At 36.7% G+C, this 14,126-nt stretch overlaps 9 protein-coding genes across 9 annotated transcripts; 4 read left to right on the plus strand and 5 right to left on the minus strand.

The window, feature by feature from the left end:
• Positions 1-84: 84 nt before the first annotated feature.
• SOCG_00756 (L-asparaginase) lies at positions 85-1,217 on the plus strand (the record flags this gene model as incomplete). Its single annotated transcript, XM_013163176.1, has 3 exons — positions 85-170; positions 214-1,066; positions 1,116-1,217. 3 exons carry the CDS (start codon positions 85-87, stop codon positions 1,215-1,217), a joined length of 1,041 nt encoding a protein of 346 aa, XP_013018630.1.
• Positions 1,218-1,523: 306 nt separating this feature from the next.
• On the plus strand, positions 1,524-2,978 carry SOCG_00757 (ATP-dependent RNA helicase Rrp3; the record flags this gene model as incomplete). The annotated part of the gene is made up of 2 exons (XM_013163177.1): positions 1,524-1,685; positions 1,749-2,978. 2 exons carry the CDS (start codon positions 1,524-1,526, stop codon positions 2,976-2,978), a joined length of 1,392 nt encoding a protein of 463 aa, XP_013018631.1.
• Positions 2,979-3,235: 257 nt separating this feature from the next.
• Positions 3,236-6,039, minus strand: SOCG_00758 (GPI-phospholipase A2 activity regulator). The gene has a single exon (XM_013163178.1). The coding sequence runs from the start codon at positions 4,328-4,330 to the stop codon at positions 3,329-3,331; it is 1,002 nt and encodes a 333-aa protein (XP_013018632.1). The 5' UTR covers positions 4,331-6,039; the 3' UTR covers positions 3,236-3,328.
• Positions 4,871-7,616, plus strand: SOCG_00759 (uncharacterized protein). Its single transcript, XM_013163179.1, has one exon. The coding sequence runs from the start codon at positions 5,702-5,704 to the stop codon at positions 6,026-6,028; it is 327 nt and encodes a 108-aa protein (XP_013018633.1). The 5' UTR covers positions 4,871-5,701; the 3' UTR covers positions 6,029-7,616.
• Positions 5,974-7,279, minus strand: SOCG_00760 (transcription factor TFIID complex subunit Taf3). The gene has a single exon (XM_013163180.1). The coding sequence runs from the start codon at positions 7,199-7,201 to the stop codon at positions 6,734-6,736; it is 468 nt and encodes a 155-aa protein (XP_013018634.1). The 5' UTR covers positions 7,202-7,279; the 3' UTR covers positions 5,974-6,733.
• A 150-nt stretch (positions 7,617-7,766) lies between the features above and the next one.
• On the plus strand, positions 7,767-9,167 carry SOCG_00761 (SNARE Tlg2). Its single transcript, XM_013163181.1, has 2 exons — positions 7,767-8,531; positions 8,575-9,167. The coding sequence occupies exons 1-2, from the start codon at positions 8,039-8,041 to the stop codon at positions 8,985-8,987; spliced, it is 906 nt and encodes a 301-aa protein (XP_013018635.1). The 5' UTR covers positions 7,767-8,038; the 3' UTR covers positions 8,988-9,167.
• On the minus strand, positions 9,048-10,172 carry SOCG_00762 (DUF947 family rRNA processing protein). The gene is made up of 2 exons (XM_013163182.1): positions 9,943-10,172; positions 9,048-9,899 (listed from the first exon to the last, which is right to left on the minus strand). The coding sequence occupies exons 1-2, from the start codon at positions 10,106-10,108 to the stop codon at positions 9,235-9,237; spliced, it is 831 nt and encodes a 276-aa protein (XP_013018636.1). The 5' UTR covers positions 10,109-10,172; the 3' UTR covers positions 9,048-9,234.
• Positions 10,173-10,207: 35 nt separating this feature from the next.
• Positions 10,208-12,812, minus strand: SOCG_00763 (CMGC/DYRK/YAK protein kinase Ppk15). Its single transcript, XM_013163183.1, has 2 exons — positions 11,867-12,812; positions 10,208-11,821 (listed from the first exon to the last, which is right to left on the minus strand). Exons 1-2 carry the CDS (start codon positions 12,059-12,061, stop codon positions 10,391-10,393), a joined length of 1,626 nt encoding a protein of 541 aa, XP_013018637.1. The 5' UTR covers positions 12,062-12,812; the 3' UTR covers positions 10,208-10,390.
• A 467-nt stretch (positions 12,813-13,279) lies between these two features.
• Positions 13,280-13,757, minus strand: SOCG_00764 (uncharacterized protein). The gene is made up of 2 exons (XM_013163184.1): positions 13,665-13,757; positions 13,280-13,597 (listed from the first exon to the last, which is right to left on the minus strand). Exons 1-2 carry the CDS (start codon positions 13,702-13,704, stop codon positions 13,491-13,493), a joined length of 147 nt encoding a protein of 48 aa, XP_013018638.1. The 5' UTR covers positions 13,705-13,757; the 3' UTR covers positions 13,280-13,490.
• Between the last annotated feature and the right edge of the window lie 369 nt (positions 13,758-14,126).

Raw genomic sequence — 14,126 nt, forward strand, 5'->3', positions numbered from 1 at the left:
CATCGTTCATCTTAGAGCTATTTAAGAATCACTGGAACGTAATAGGGAATACCCTTTTCAAAATAATGCAAAGTAAATAACAATATGAATTCTGGCTTCGTGATTGTCCATGCTGGAGCTGGCTTATATTCTAAACGAAGGGAACATTTAGCAAAGGATGCGTGCGCTAAGTATGAATATTCTTCTTTAATTTAGATACTAATTTTCAAAAAGGGCGTGTACAAAAGCAAAAATTGAACTTGCCAAGACTTCTGATTCAATTGCAGCGGCAGTAGCTGCTGTAAAGGTGCTCGAAGACAGCCCAATTTGTAATGCCGGTACTGGATCCAATTTGACTGTCAACGGAGAAGTAGAGTGTGAGGCTGGTTTAATGGAGTCTCAAACAGGAATGACGGCAAGCATAGGTGCATGCAGAGACTACAAATATCCATCTGAAATTTGCTTGAGGATTTTAAATAAACGAAAGCTTCCTAGAAGTCATGGTCGAATACCTCCAGCAATGATTGTGAGTCATGGAGTTGCTGAATTCTTGAAGGAAGAAGGTATCTCCAAAAATCCCAATGAAGAGTTGATAACTGATGGTTCCCGCAAGCAGTATGAAAAATGGAAGCAACTTATTGAAGAAGATGGAAGTGTACCATTATCTCAAGATACAGTGGGTGCTATATGTATCGATCCTTCTGGTGAATTCTGCGTATGCTGTAGCAGCGGTGGTATATTATTAAAATCCTCGGGAAGGATTGGGTCATCTGCTATTCCTGGCCATGGATTCTGGTTGGAAAGAGAAATGAATGAAAATGGTGTCTCCACCTTTGCAACATGCATGACCGGAACAGGTGAACACATTTCAAACACGAATCTTGCATTCAGATGTTCGAATGTAATGTTGCATACAGAGAATGAAATTCAAGACCTGGAACGGCTTATCCGGGGCTTTTGGGATCATCCAATGTCAAAGTATATTCCTAATCTTTCACTGGGATTGATATTTGCAAAAATGGAAACGTCTCCTGAATCCCAACGCTCACGGTTGACATATGGCTTTGCAAATTCCTCACCAGCTATGGTATGTGGTAGCCGTATAGCTTCTATTGCAGCATTATTAACAATTCAAGGCGATTGGATATATGAAAACCACTTCGAAAGAGCCCTATGTCCTTATTACAAGGAATCATGATAAACCGCATACAATCAGTGTTGCCTCTACTCGGATTTAATGAAACAGACGTATATTTAAAATTGGTAACACAATTCTTTCTCTCTTTTAACTATTATTTTCACGGAGTTTGTTTTTTAACGATACTGATATGAACAACTCGTTGTATTAACGTTTGTTGGCACTACTGCTCAGTAAAACATGATAAAGGAATTTAAAATTATCTCTTAAATTGAAAGGCTACTAATTTCAACTTTAGCAATTCCCAAAGTGGTAAAGAAATTTCTGTACAGCTCAATTCTTATCGCTTCCGTTTAGTAAAGAAATCTTTTCTTTTTTTATTTGTTAATAAAAAAAAAGAAAGAAAATGACGACCGACGTGAAGAAGCAAAAGAAAAGCGTGAATGGAAAAGGTGTTAAAAACGAAGATTTTAAGGAAGAAGTTGAAAATGTGTCCTCTTCTGGTTCGAATTCTTCTCCTGAGAACGAAAATGAAAAGGATGAAACTCCCAAAACTTTTAGAGATTTGGTAAGGCTTACGAAGTTATGATTAGATTTTTTTCTAACACATACGCAGGGCGTTATAGAAGAGTTGTGCGATGCTTGCGAGAAGTTGGGCTACAAAGATCCCACTCCCATTCAACGTGAGGCTATTCCCACTGCTTTGTCCAAACGAGATGTGATTGGTCTTGCTCAAACAGGAAGTGGTAAAACTGCCGCTTTTGCTCTCCCTGTAATTCAGGAATTGTGGGACAATCCTAGCCCTTATTATGCTGTTGTACTTGCACCTACTCGAGAGCTTGCTTATCAAATTTCTGAACAATTTGAAGCATTGGGAGGTGCCATTGGAGTTCGAAGTGTTGTTATTGTAGGTGGTATGGACATGGTTACACAAGCAGTTGCTTTGTCTAAAAAACCACATATCCTTGTCTGTACACCTGGTCGTTTGATGGACCATTTGGAAAATACGAAAGGATTTAGTCTTCGAAACTTAAAATACCTCATTATGGATGAAGCTGATCGTCTTTTGGATATGGATTTTGGTCCCATCATTGACAGAATTTTAAAGGTCATTCCTAAAGAAAGACGTACTTTGCTTTTCTCGGCTACCATGACCAGCAAGGTTGAGAAGCTTCAACGTGCTTCCCTCCATAATCCCGTGCGTGTTGCCGTTTCTTCCAAATTCTCCACTGTAGATACTTTGATTCAACGTTACTTGTTTTTCCCTTTTAAGCACAAGGACACTTATCTTGTTTATTTGATTAATGAACTTGCTGGCAACACCGTCATTATATTTGCACGTACGGTACATGATACTCAACGATTGGCAATTTTATTGCGGTCGCTTGGATTTAGCGCAATCCCTCTCCACGGTCAACTGACGCAAAGTAATCGTCTTGGTGCACTCAATAAGTTCAAGTCTGGTACTAGGTCAATTATGGTTGCTACAGATGTTGCTGCTCGTGGTTTGGATATTCCGCTTGTTGATGTCGTTGTAAATTATGATATTCCCACCGACTCCAAAGCATATGTTCATCGAGTTGGTCGTACAGCTCGTGCCGGACGTGCTGGTAAATCAGTTGCCCTTGTAACTCAATATGATTTGGAGCCATTCCTTCGTATTGAGGCTGCTATTGGTAAAAAGATGCAAGAATATGAACATCAGAAGGATGCAGTATTCTTGTTGTCGGAGCGGGTGGATGAAGCACAGCGAGAAGCTGCAATTCAAATGAAAGAGATCCAGGACAGGAGAAGATCAAAGGGTAAGCTTCGTACAAAACGCAAGCATGATGATCTTGATCGTGAAGAGCAAGTCTCCTAATTAAAAGACATAAGGACTGTATAAAAAGGTTTTGGTTCTATAAAAAAAAAAAAAAAAGAAAAAGAAAGACAGGTTTAAAATACTAACTTTCTTGGGTATTTTATTATGGTTATGTTAATAATAGAATTAGATTGCACAATAGTCAGGTACATTCGTGAATGGTGATATTAAATTGAACATAGATCGCAAAGGTCGCTTCTTATAGTAGTTTGCAAGTAATATATGTACATAGCATTCAATGATGAAAACAACTTTAAATAGTATTGAACTTATGTCTAGAAACGAGTAAAACTTAAATATACATTGTTGAAGGGTATATAGTTAATGAAAAATGAAAAAAACGAAAAGAATTAGTCTTTGCCATACATGGATTTGACCTTTGGAGAAGTACCATTGAGGTCATAAAGCGAACTTTTAATTACAAAACCATAAATATAATAAGTAATAGGTACTGTAGCTAGATGCCAAAGTGCGTGAGCATCAACTAGGTTTGCAATAGGACTGAAATCAAAAAGTTCCAAGGAAGCAGAGAGCATTAGGGCCGTTACAGATAAAGCAGGTACCTTTGTCCAAGAAAGACCAATATTTCTATGTGACCAAGAATAGTAATACCAAAGGATATTTGAAAGCAGACCTACAGAAAGGTTCGCCTTCATGTTGTAACCATAATCAAAAGTATAAAAGGATAGATAACTGACGTGTGCAATAAACGCAATCAAGAAGAGGGCTCCAAGTATTGTTGTTGCTATTCTACCTCCTCGTTTGAGATCTAATTTGAACATCAGAACAAGCGAAGTATACAAGCCGAATAGAACAAAAGCGCCGGCTGAAAAATAGTCCAACTTCTCGGTGAAAGGAGTGTCACGAGTGTGGAAAACACTACTCCATACCCATGCATTCATGCCAATAAGGGCCCATTTTAGACACAATGACTTACTATGGTGTGAATCGGGAATGCAACGGCGCATACGCTGATAACCGTTATAGTGAACGATTAAATTAAACAAGGAGAATAAGACGCTAAAGAATTCCTGAATACCAAAAATTCTTATAAAGTACCATTTTCCAAAGTATTGCTGAGAAGGAATTCCGTTCACAGCAAAATAGTGTTCAGCATCAATTTGGCATTCGTAGCGGCAATCGCTACCGCAATCCCAAAAAAATAATCTTAAATACCACGGAAGCATCCCATTTTGAGAAGGATTTTGATTACAATCAATAGTAATACAATTGTTAAGGCAAGTCCTGTAGTGCGGATGTAAATCACCACTGCTTGCCGAAGCACATTGTATCCAGGATGCAACCAGAAGCAATGTTATAGAAGAAAGAAAAAATAATTTTCCACCGGTCATTCTGATATTATAGACCTACTAAACCCATAAAGTAGTGACTAAGTTCTTCCGCCAGTGTATCTGTTTTGGTTACGAAAGGAACAATGTAACCTCTGAAAAAAAAATGTAAACAAATGCTATTATATACTTTTTAAGGAAAAACGAAGGATATCCCATAAGTACTCGTCTTTAAATACAAAAGGAACTGAGATTACAAAAATCTACAGGTAGCTTCGACACGCTTTAGTATGTTCATGAAGGCATCTCATTCATGAACGTGTTGTATTGTACGGAGTACGAATTCGACAACAAATTACTTCGGAAGCGAGGTTGGTATTGAATAATTTTGTGTCTTGAAAACATAACCAGTCAAACTGTACGAAGTAGAAACTTGCTTAAGAATGAGTGGTATACACGACAAATTCGACCGCCGTAAAATATTCCATTGGAGTTTCCTTTTAGTGTAAAAGCGTATATAAACCAACGTTTAATACATCCAGAGTAGGCTTTAACAGATTTGAATCTCCATTCACTGAGATTCTTTCGGTCCTATCGTTTAGCGATGTTTTCTCGCTGTTCAAAATAATATCTTCAAAAAAAAAAAAAAAAAAAATCCAAATCAAAGAGTCCTCTTACCTGTACGATACTTGAGATTATGATCCCCCCCTCCTTTCGGCTTGGAGCCGTAAGTATAGTTAACTAAGAGGATTGATAAGTAGTATTTTCAAAGTTTCTGAATAAGGATGCTCATATTAGTAGTCGAACACTAAAAGGTTCTCAGGTATAGCTATGACTTTCAAGTTCAAAGGACAACATGGCAACCAATGTACCAAAAAGTAATTAAGAATAGGGATTCTTAGAATAACTTGCATACAAAGGAGGAGCGCATACTGGAGGAGTACTAACACCAGACGCATAGGTGTCAATGATTTGATATTCTTCAACTGAAGGGATTTCTTCGGCAGGTATGGAATTGAAATGCAGATAGTAAACAAGAGCAAGGTGTACACAAAATATGAGAGCGCAATAAATAGACCAAACTATGAAAGAAGGCGTGGAGGCCCCGTTGGTGGAAATGGAATACAAGAGATACAAAAAGAGAAACGTGAGACCAATTCCGATATAACAAACGTTAATTGCTTTTTTACTACGTTTTAAAAGAAAGATTCTGCCAAAATCATACGGAGATTTCCTCGTACTTGCCGCCATTGTAATAATGCCGTTTCTATAGGAAAGCGAGTACTTCCTAACTGCTTGAGTATGACCTACCTTTCTTCTAGTCCATCCCAGTTGGTTTTTCCCATTTGTATATGAATTGAGGAGTCACGAACAATCTTATGTTTACATAAGATCTTTTTTTCCTAGTTTAAAAAAACCAGCGCATTGTTCATAATGGATTTAGGCTTGAAAACGAAAGAGTTGCATAAGCGTCTTGCAGAAGAACAGACAGCTCAAGAGGTGCAAGAGAAAAAAAGAAATATGTATTTAGAAGCTTCTGAAAAATTCAAATCGTTAGAAAACGTGAATGGATTTTTACTAATTGTTCAGTTAATTTATCGTGTAGGAGTCTTCTTTACAATTCTTAGTTCTCCAGATAGGGCTACCCTACGTATTTGCATTTATTTAGAATTTCTTGTTGCACTGCTTACTATAGCCTACTTTTTGGGAAATATTGTCTGGGTAAAAACAGACATTTATAAGAAATTCGTCTTTGACTAAGAGTCTTAAATTGTTATAATGGACAACTTATATAAGGCAAAGTACAATATAAAAGACAAAGGTCCGAATTCACAAGAATAAGGAGATGAGCTTGTCAGAAGAAACCATTACTCATTTGTGAACGATTTTAGGGATAAACAGGATCTCTTTTCTAGTCAATACTCCTTGAAGCCTGAGTAAAGATTTGGTACATGAAACGTGAACAAATTTTTTGAGACTCACAGCACATTCTTTTGTTAAAGTCTCACATTTCCTTTTTATGATTCATCAGCAACGATAAAATAATCACAATAACAAAGCAACGACTTGAATACCAGACACCATTTATATCTTTTCTAAGCGCGTTGCGTGAAGGCAATCCTTCAGTTTATGATTTATATATAGACAAGCATTCCGGGATAATAATTGAAAAATTTGCTTAAATAAATAAGAATAAACTGTTCATGCAGTTATAATCCGAGTATATTCATGGAAAGAAAATCCGTATGTTGAAAACCAGCCCGCACTTTCCTATTCGTTGACATTTGCTTCCAAAATCTAACTTTTCAGCGCCAATAATAAATTCATACTTTCTCGTACACTGTCAAACATATGAATAGAAAGGAATTGGGTTCGATAAAAATTGTCTGGCGTATGAATTATCAGAGGAAACGAACCAAGCGGTCTAAGATAAAAAATAAAGTCATTTAAAAAAGTTCGATTCCATTATGTGGGATAAGAAGGATTATTTTGAACTGCAGAGGAGAACATCGTATCTTGAAACCGCTCAGGGCCACTAACCCGTACTTGTTTCTGTACAAGATTCGTCAGCCAATCCTTTGGCTTCGTCTGTGTTTCTGAGGCTGGTTGGAATCCTGCTACACGTCGAAGTTCGTCCATTTGAGGTCCATGGTACCATTCAATGAACTCTTTCACATCCTCTTCTGTACCATCGAGCAAACCCACTTCTTCAAGGGCCAGTCGAAAGTCTTGTAAGTCGCAGTCTTTTTTCCTACTCAATTCTGCTTCTGCCATTGTAGTTTCTGACAGCAGTTGGATGTAACGGATCATTATATCTGTAAATGAATCCAACAGCGACAATTTTGTACGATCAAGGCCAGCTGCACGTAGTGTTTGCGAACAAAACACTCGCATCAGGCAAAAATAAATGTCGTTTTTCGGTGATCCTTCCATGAGATCCTATGTGAAAGTTTCAGCGGGTAAAGAATAGAAATTCGCGTTTTTACCTAATCGTGCTGATGGAGAAATTCAGTTACCGTATATTCAAGGATTGCGATGATTTCTTGCAGTATCTTATGCCGAATACGATATAAAAACGATGACTGTACTATATCGATAAACGCTATAATGAGACGTTAGAATTCTTTAGTAAACATTCATCAAGAAAAAGATACAAAACTTAAATTCGTTGTTCCCTAGAAGAAAATCGAATATTTCTCTTCTATAAAGTGTTTTTTTTATATAGAGAAGGTGAGGAACCCTCTAATGGTACAGAGAAATTATGGTTTTCTTGCACAGTTTTTCAATCCATGATAAAGTTCAGAGGATTAATTTTTAAACAGAATTCGCCGTAGTTTCTAGTCAATTTTTTTATTAATTTATTTACTCTTTTATTTCCTTTTCTCTGAAAATTATAAAATGTCGATAAAAAAAATACTTCAGTTGTTAAAAAGGAATTCCAATTGAATGTTTACCGTTTACTGATACCGTGCATTCCATTATGTCAGTAAGAGAAGAACCTCACCATATCTAGGCTCTTTCCTAGTATCTTACTTTTGTCAAAATCAATTGCTACTTAATATTTAATTAATTGTATATATAATTCTTTTTTGATAAATTGAAAGGACTGGTCTTGGTCCGTTGATTCTTTAAATACGTGGTTGCACGTACTTCTCAGGACGATCGTTTGAATGCAGCAAATCTGACATTGGATAGAAACGTTCAGGAGTTAGTTAATCCATCTTTTTGCATTTGATTAAATCAGAACAGAAGGATTTGCTTTACAACATTATGGCTTATCGAGATCGAACTGGATTATATATAACTTTCCGACAGTCGTATGCTCACCATGGTCAAAGATTAGAATCCTTAAAATGGGAGCCAAAGGAAGAACGACAGAGCCTTATTCATAAGGATGTGGACGATAACGTGGTCATAGAGATGGACATGTTGGCTCCTAAATGGGCTACTATTGAACAAGATATAGATTCCTTACTTCAGAACACTCATAGAAATATCCAATTACTAAACAAGCAGTATGCGAAGCATGTTCTCCCAAGCTTTTCTGATAAAACAGAACAGGAAAACGAGATTCAACGCCTAACGATTGACATAACGAATGACTTTCAAAGATGCCACCGAATTTTGCAAAATACAAAACGCCAAACCAGCACTCTTGAAGGCTCAGAAGCTTTGGTTGCCCAAAATCTTCTCGCGAATTTGGCAGGCCGTATCCAAACCGAAAGTTCCCATTTTCGAAAAAAACAGTCAAACTATTTGAAAAGTAAGCATTACATTAGACATATCATCAGTACTAATATTTTTAGAATTACGTGGCTTGAACTCTGATTTTTCCTCTTCGGATGCCAAATTAGAGGACACTGTTTCCGATGTTGCCATATCTCAGTCGACGATTCAGCAGGCTGCTCTTATGGAAGAGGAAGGCGAAGACGAGCGGGCTGTTCAACACGAGCGGGCTGTTGCAAAAATTGCCGAAGGTATCCTTGAGTTAGCGCAGATGTTTCAGGATTTACAGGGATTAGTAATTGAGCAGGGTGCTCTGGTGGATCGCATCGACTTTAATGTTGAGCAAACACAAGTTCATGCAAAGTCAGCCGAAAAAGAGTTAACAAAAGCTGAAGGGCATCAGAGGAATACAGGACGACTACGTTTCATGTGTTTTCTAATCTTAATTATAGTTGTTTTAATTGTTATATTAATTGGCAAACTTGCACGATAATGTTCAACTTATGTCTTACTAAAATAATATTCACCATGAATTTCATGAATGTTTTACCTCTTCAAATTCTTTTTTGGAAATTTTCTTGCTTTAATTACTATATCCAACTTTTCTATCTACATTCAACATTGTGTTTGTATTTCAATGATAACCCACTTGTCAAATTCTTATAAATAATCAATAATAAATCCTATAAAAACCCGTATTAACAAAATTAAAAGATTTCTCTAACACTGACACCTTAAAATCAAGAAGATGGAGCCGAACGTGCACGAGGTAGTCGCTTCTTTTCCTTTTGAGCGCGTCTTCGCATTTTGTTCTCCAAATAACGATCCAACTTTTTCGTCCCTTCCATAGATTTGTACTTGTCCAATTGAATTAACTTCTTTTGGTCGCTCTTCTTCATATAGAATGGCTTCTTTCCTTCCTTAACCTGCTCTTTTTCGGCGGCGCGTTGCTCACGTAACACTCGCCCCTTTCTCTCTTCTTCAATATGTCTTTCCATCTTCGATAGGAGAGATTTTAATGTAGCCTTAATAGTTTCTGCGCGTTCTGGATCTTTGCATTTCTTTAGTTCTTCGCGAAGGAGTTCAATTTCCTTCTTCCGATAGTCAAAAACAAATGAGTAATTATTTTTAACCTTTTCTTTATTTAAATTTCCGGATAGGGAATCGAATCGAGGATCTCTTGTGAACTTCTTAGGAACACTCACAACTTCTCGAAACCGAGTAACTGGTTTCTTGCTAGATACTTCCATCGGTGCATGTTTTTTCCTTTCAGCATGTTTATGGTCATCTTTCTTCTCCGATTTCTTCTTATTCGCTGAAGATGCTTTCTTTTCAGCTTTCTTCTGCTCTGCCTTTAATTGCTCTTGAGCGTTTAAAAGAGTATCGAATGGTATTTCTGATATTTCTGATTATAAATTAGCAAAATTCATCAATTATTGTAATCTTACGGGTTTGAGCCGATTCTTCTTCCAAATCTGAGGTCGCCTCTGGTTCACTTTGTTCCATGCCATCAAACTCTTCTTCTGACATCAATTCCTCTGAACTACTTGCTGGATCATCCTCTTCAACATTTACATGCGCCAAGCTTCCTGTTTTTAATGCGTTTTTGCTCATTGAGTGAATGTTGAAATTTCGAGCAGATACACAGTTGAGGGTGAAACTTCACGCAAGAAGGGAGTTCATATGTATCACTAAACAGTTACACTACAAATGTATGCATAAAATGAGGTTTAAATTATTTCTATTCCAAAAGTTATTAATACCATATTTAGATCTCATAAATGAAAAAAAAAGAAAAAACTAATCTTAGCATAAACAATGGAATCCGCGAACATAATCTTTTGAAAACATAGTTTTGACTCTAAAAAACATAAGTAACCAGCAACAAATAAGTATTTAAAAAAATTCATCCGTCTCATCGTTGTCATTACTCGTATAGGCTTCAGCAGGGGGATAGTATTGTGGCAATGGTCTCGTTTGCACAAATTCTTCCGGTTCATTCGTAACATAGGTACTAGCACGCTGTAGCGAAGGAGGAACCATCGCTTGATTTCCGATTGTATGTGAACGGTTTCTTGTGCGAGGCGTAACAAATGGTGGCTTTTGCTTGTTCATATAGTATTGACTGAACGAAGCACCTGTAATGAACGGATGCAATTTTGCCTGATCTGGACTCCAACGCTTCAAAGGATTAAGCTCTAAAAATTGTTTAACAAAATCAATAAAGCATAATCTTTCCTCATGTTCCTCGGGAGTATGCTTAGGTGTGGTCTTGCGGCGTGGATAATTCATTATAATAGCATCTAATGCTTTTTCACCGAAATACTGTTTCCCTGGTTGTTCCACCTTGTTGTTTTCTATGGAAAACTGCTCAATTGATTTGAGCTCATAGATTTTTCTTCCGTTAACGATTGAAATATTGAAATACTTTTTTGCATTCTTTCCCATTTCAATCATCCAGGCTGGAGGATTTCCCAACATGTCTACGATACGACAAATTTGGTTATACTCGGAATTACCAGGGAACAAAGGAAGACCTAAAAACAACTCAGCGAGAATACAGCCAATAGACCACATGTCAATGCCACAATTGTAATGAAGACCTAAAACGACTTCTGGGCTTCGGTAAAACCGAGATTGAATATATGTATACACAGTCTGTCGTTCGTGACAGGCACTGCCAAAGTCGATCACTTTGACATTCGGAGACGATAAGTCTTGTAATAGGATATTTTCTGGTTTCATATCACAATGAATGATACGTGCTTGTTTTAGTAGAGATGCACATGAAAGCAACTGAATGGCAAACGAACGTACAAGACTAAGGTGCAGGCCGCGAAATTGATTTTGCTTGATTAATTCGTAAAGATTGATACTCAAGAGCTCAAAAACCAAACATAAATGATTTTTATGCATGAATTGATCATATAAACGAATCAAATGTCGTTTATCGTCTGGGTCATAGCGGTTATTGAGAAATTCTAGTATAGAAACTTCCATAACGCATTGATTGTAGAATGCTGGCTTGTTTTTTATTACTTTGATGGCTACAATCCTTTGTGTTTTTAAGTCTTGGCATTTTGCAACTTGGCCGAACGTACCATGGCCTAAAGTATCGAGAATCAAGTATTTTCGACCTTCATCTGTGCCAAGTAAATCATTGACATATAGGACATAATCGTGATTAGCGTTATCATAGCCATGATTGTGGAGACCTTCACTTGGCTTTGTAAGAGGTCTCCGAGGATTTTGTTCCGAAGAGAATTGAAACTTAGGGTTACAAATAGCATACGTATTTGCAAGTTTTACACTGACAGCTTCTAATGGCTAAATAACACGTTAATAAACGAAATGAAATGACATTACACTTACACTGATAAAACTTCCATTGGGAGAAGCTCTTCGATAACTGTAATTTTTTGACATAGGCGGTTTGGGAGTTGTAAATGCAGTATTGGCTCCAGACGAAGAGACATGACGAGCATGACTAGTTTGAGGAGGCCTTGAGTATGTTCTGTTTCCTGAATTGTTGTTTGATAAAGGCAAGATTGGAGAGTTGGAGTCCATGGTACCGATTTTGAAATAAAAGAAACCGACTACAATAGCTTTTTATTTTATAAATTTATATCTTGTATATTATGATACCAACAAGATTATGAGAAAAGGAGGGGAGTGAGCGTTTCGAATTCGATCGATGTAATCTTTAGAAGCGAACTTTCCAAGATTGAATGAAACGTCGTCCTTCTTCAAGTAATAAATATTTTCACAACTCGATAAGCCAAAATAATATCTGAAGTTACGAAATGGATGCGAGAACACGAATATGAACTTGTTTACGACCTGAAAATGTCGACAAACGAATGAGCAGTGGAATGAAAAATACTATTCAAAGAATTAGGAAGCTTCGAAAAATACCTTATAAAGCAATATCACACTTTGGAAGGTGACTGGTGGAATCGAGTTTTCAGAGAGCGTGTGAATCAAAAGCGTATTTCACAATCCGTCGTTGGTTCGAACACGAATACGTTTTCGAAAAAATGCAAACCTTTTTCCTGTAATCCAGTCCAGGAGAGTAACTTCAGGAAGAAAAAAGATATGTTTATCGTATGAATCAACTCTCGACAAGTATTTGACTTCGAGAACTGCGACAGTACTATCAAAGATAGTTTTATGACAAAAAGAACAATTCAATCCAATCCCTTCTAAAGTGCTGTTAGTTCAACGAGCTGCTCGTTTAATAATGTAGTTGGTAAAAGGATAATTGATTGAGTTAATCAGGCAATGACGACAGGTTGACACTACTAAGCTGCGGGAGTCTGCCTCATTACTTGTGGATTCCTCGTTAATATAATACCCGCATATGATATTACTGTTCTATGACAATTCCGGGAGAGAATGATCTCTGGGCGAGTTTTATATAAGATATTAATAAAAGAGAATGAATAGAAGGTAGTATACAAATCACAATCCTCGTAGAAGGCTTTGGCGCTTTCTTAAATACTGATAGAAAACATGGTTCTCTAATACGTCGACTTGCTTTGGCTCAGAACAGTAGTACACTCTTAAATTGTAACTTTAAAACACTAACATGGCTATACATAGTAGGATAGTGTGTTCGTTCAGCTACCCTACTGGATCATGCATTTCATTGTCATGTCCGATGGCTACAATGATTCCAAAAAAGAAAGTACAATGATCGATGTGTTGACATCAGGCTACACTCCGATTCAAATGGGTACGGCTTCATATCGAAAATGAAATTACGGCATGGAACTCAAGTACAACTATACTATCTTTTTATGAGAGACAGTTAGTTAAATTTTCATCGACGCAGACACGCAAAGCGTAAAAATAATAGATCTTAGTTTTATAAATCAAAAATTTATTTCATCTTTTAATTCAGACGTATTTAATACCGACTTCTTTCCGAAAGACTGATGTCTTCCTGAAGACAAAGTTAAGTACCTGTTGGCAAAAGAAAACTACAGCAAGCATTTCAAAGCTGAGGAACAAGGAAATTACCAACACGGGACTTGATAATGGCGACGGAAGCAATAAAAACGCCAAGGCTGATGAAGATGGAAGAGTTTTCCTTGTTAACAACTACAGAGTGTTAGTAAATAAGTTACCAAAATAGAAAGAAGTCAAAGAGTTAATAAATAAAGCTTACCCTTCTTTACAATGTTCTTTTTGTCAGCAATACGATCCATTCTGTGAATAGTGGTAGAGGGTTGGTGAACGGACCGTCCTTTACCACAGGTTATCAGAAATTCTCTAGTAAACAAGAAAGCAACAATAATAAAATGTAAATAAATTACGAAGAGCAAAGAAAAAGGAATTTAAAAAACAAAATATTTTCTAAAAAATTTAATCTTCAATATGAATCAGCTACGTTTTTCGTATCTTGAGTGCGTTGAGTATTTCCAATTGAAATTAAATGTTCAGTTGAGTAAGGATTATCGCAATAATGAAAAGTAGTAATTCATGCTCATTGTAGAATCCCTGCGTGTAATCGATTAAGGGAAATCATTTTAATGCGTAGAAAAATGTTCTTGAAGTACAGTTTATAATTCGGATCCCAAATGAGTAATATCAATAAGCAAAGAAAAATTTTAATAAATCATTATTAAAT

The sequence above is a fragment of the Schizosaccharomyces octosporus genome (assembly GCF_000150505.1).
Source record: "Schizosaccharomyces octosporus yFS286 unplaced genomic scaffold supercont6.2, whole genome shotgun sequence".
NCBI classification, from domain to species: domain Eukaryota; kingdom Fungi; phylum Ascomycota; class Schizosaccharomycetes; order Schizosaccharomycetales; family Schizosaccharomycetaceae; genus Schizosaccharomyces; species Schizosaccharomyces octosporus.

Excerpts from the sequence above, each read along its gene's own strand:
- SOCG_00758 (XM_013163178.1), bottom strand. The coding sequence starts at position 4,330 with ATGACCGGTGGAAAATTATTTTTTCTTTCTTCTATAACATTGCTTCTG.
- SOCG_00759 (XM_013163179.1), top strand. The coding sequence starts at position 5,702 with ATGGATTTAGGCTTGAAAACGAAAGAGTTGCATAAGCGTCTTGCAGAA.
- SOCG_00760 (XM_013163180.1), bottom strand. The coding sequence starts at position 7,201 with ATGGAAGGATCACCGAAAAACGACATTTATTTTTGCCTGATGCGAGTG.
- SOCG_00761 (XM_013163181.1), top strand. The coding sequence starts at position 8,039 with ATGGCTTATCGAGATCGAACTGGATTATATATAACTTTCCGACAGTCG. Across the intron at positions 8,532-8,574 it reads ACAGTCAAACTATTTGAAAA|AATTACGTGGCTTGAACTCT; the intron begins GTAAGCATTACA and ends TAATATTTTTAG.
- SOCG_00762 (XM_013163182.1), bottom strand. The coding sequence starts at position 10,108 with ATGAGCAAAAACGCATTAAAAACAGGAAGCTTGGCGCATGTAAATGTT. Across the intron at positions 9,900-9,942 it reads AGAAGAATCGGCTCAAACCC|AAATATCAGAAATACCATTC; the intron begins GTAAGATTACAA and ends ATTTATAATCAG.
- SOCG_00763 (XM_013163183.1), bottom strand. The coding sequence starts at position 12,061 with ATGGACTCCAACTCTCCAATCTTGCCTTTATCAAACAACAATTCAGGA. Across the intron at positions 11,822-11,866 it reads CCAATGGAAGTTTTATCAGT|CCATTAGAAGCTGTCAGTGT; the intron begins GTAAGTGTAATG and ends CGTGTTATTTAG.
- SOCG_00764 (XM_013163184.1), bottom strand. The coding sequence starts at position 13,704 with ATGGATCGTATTGCTGACAAAAAGAACATTGTAAAGAAGG. Across the intron at positions 13,598-13,664 it reads AAAGAACATTGTAAAGAAGG|TTGTTAACAAGGAAAACTCT; the intron begins GTAAGCTTTATT and ends AACACTCTGTAG.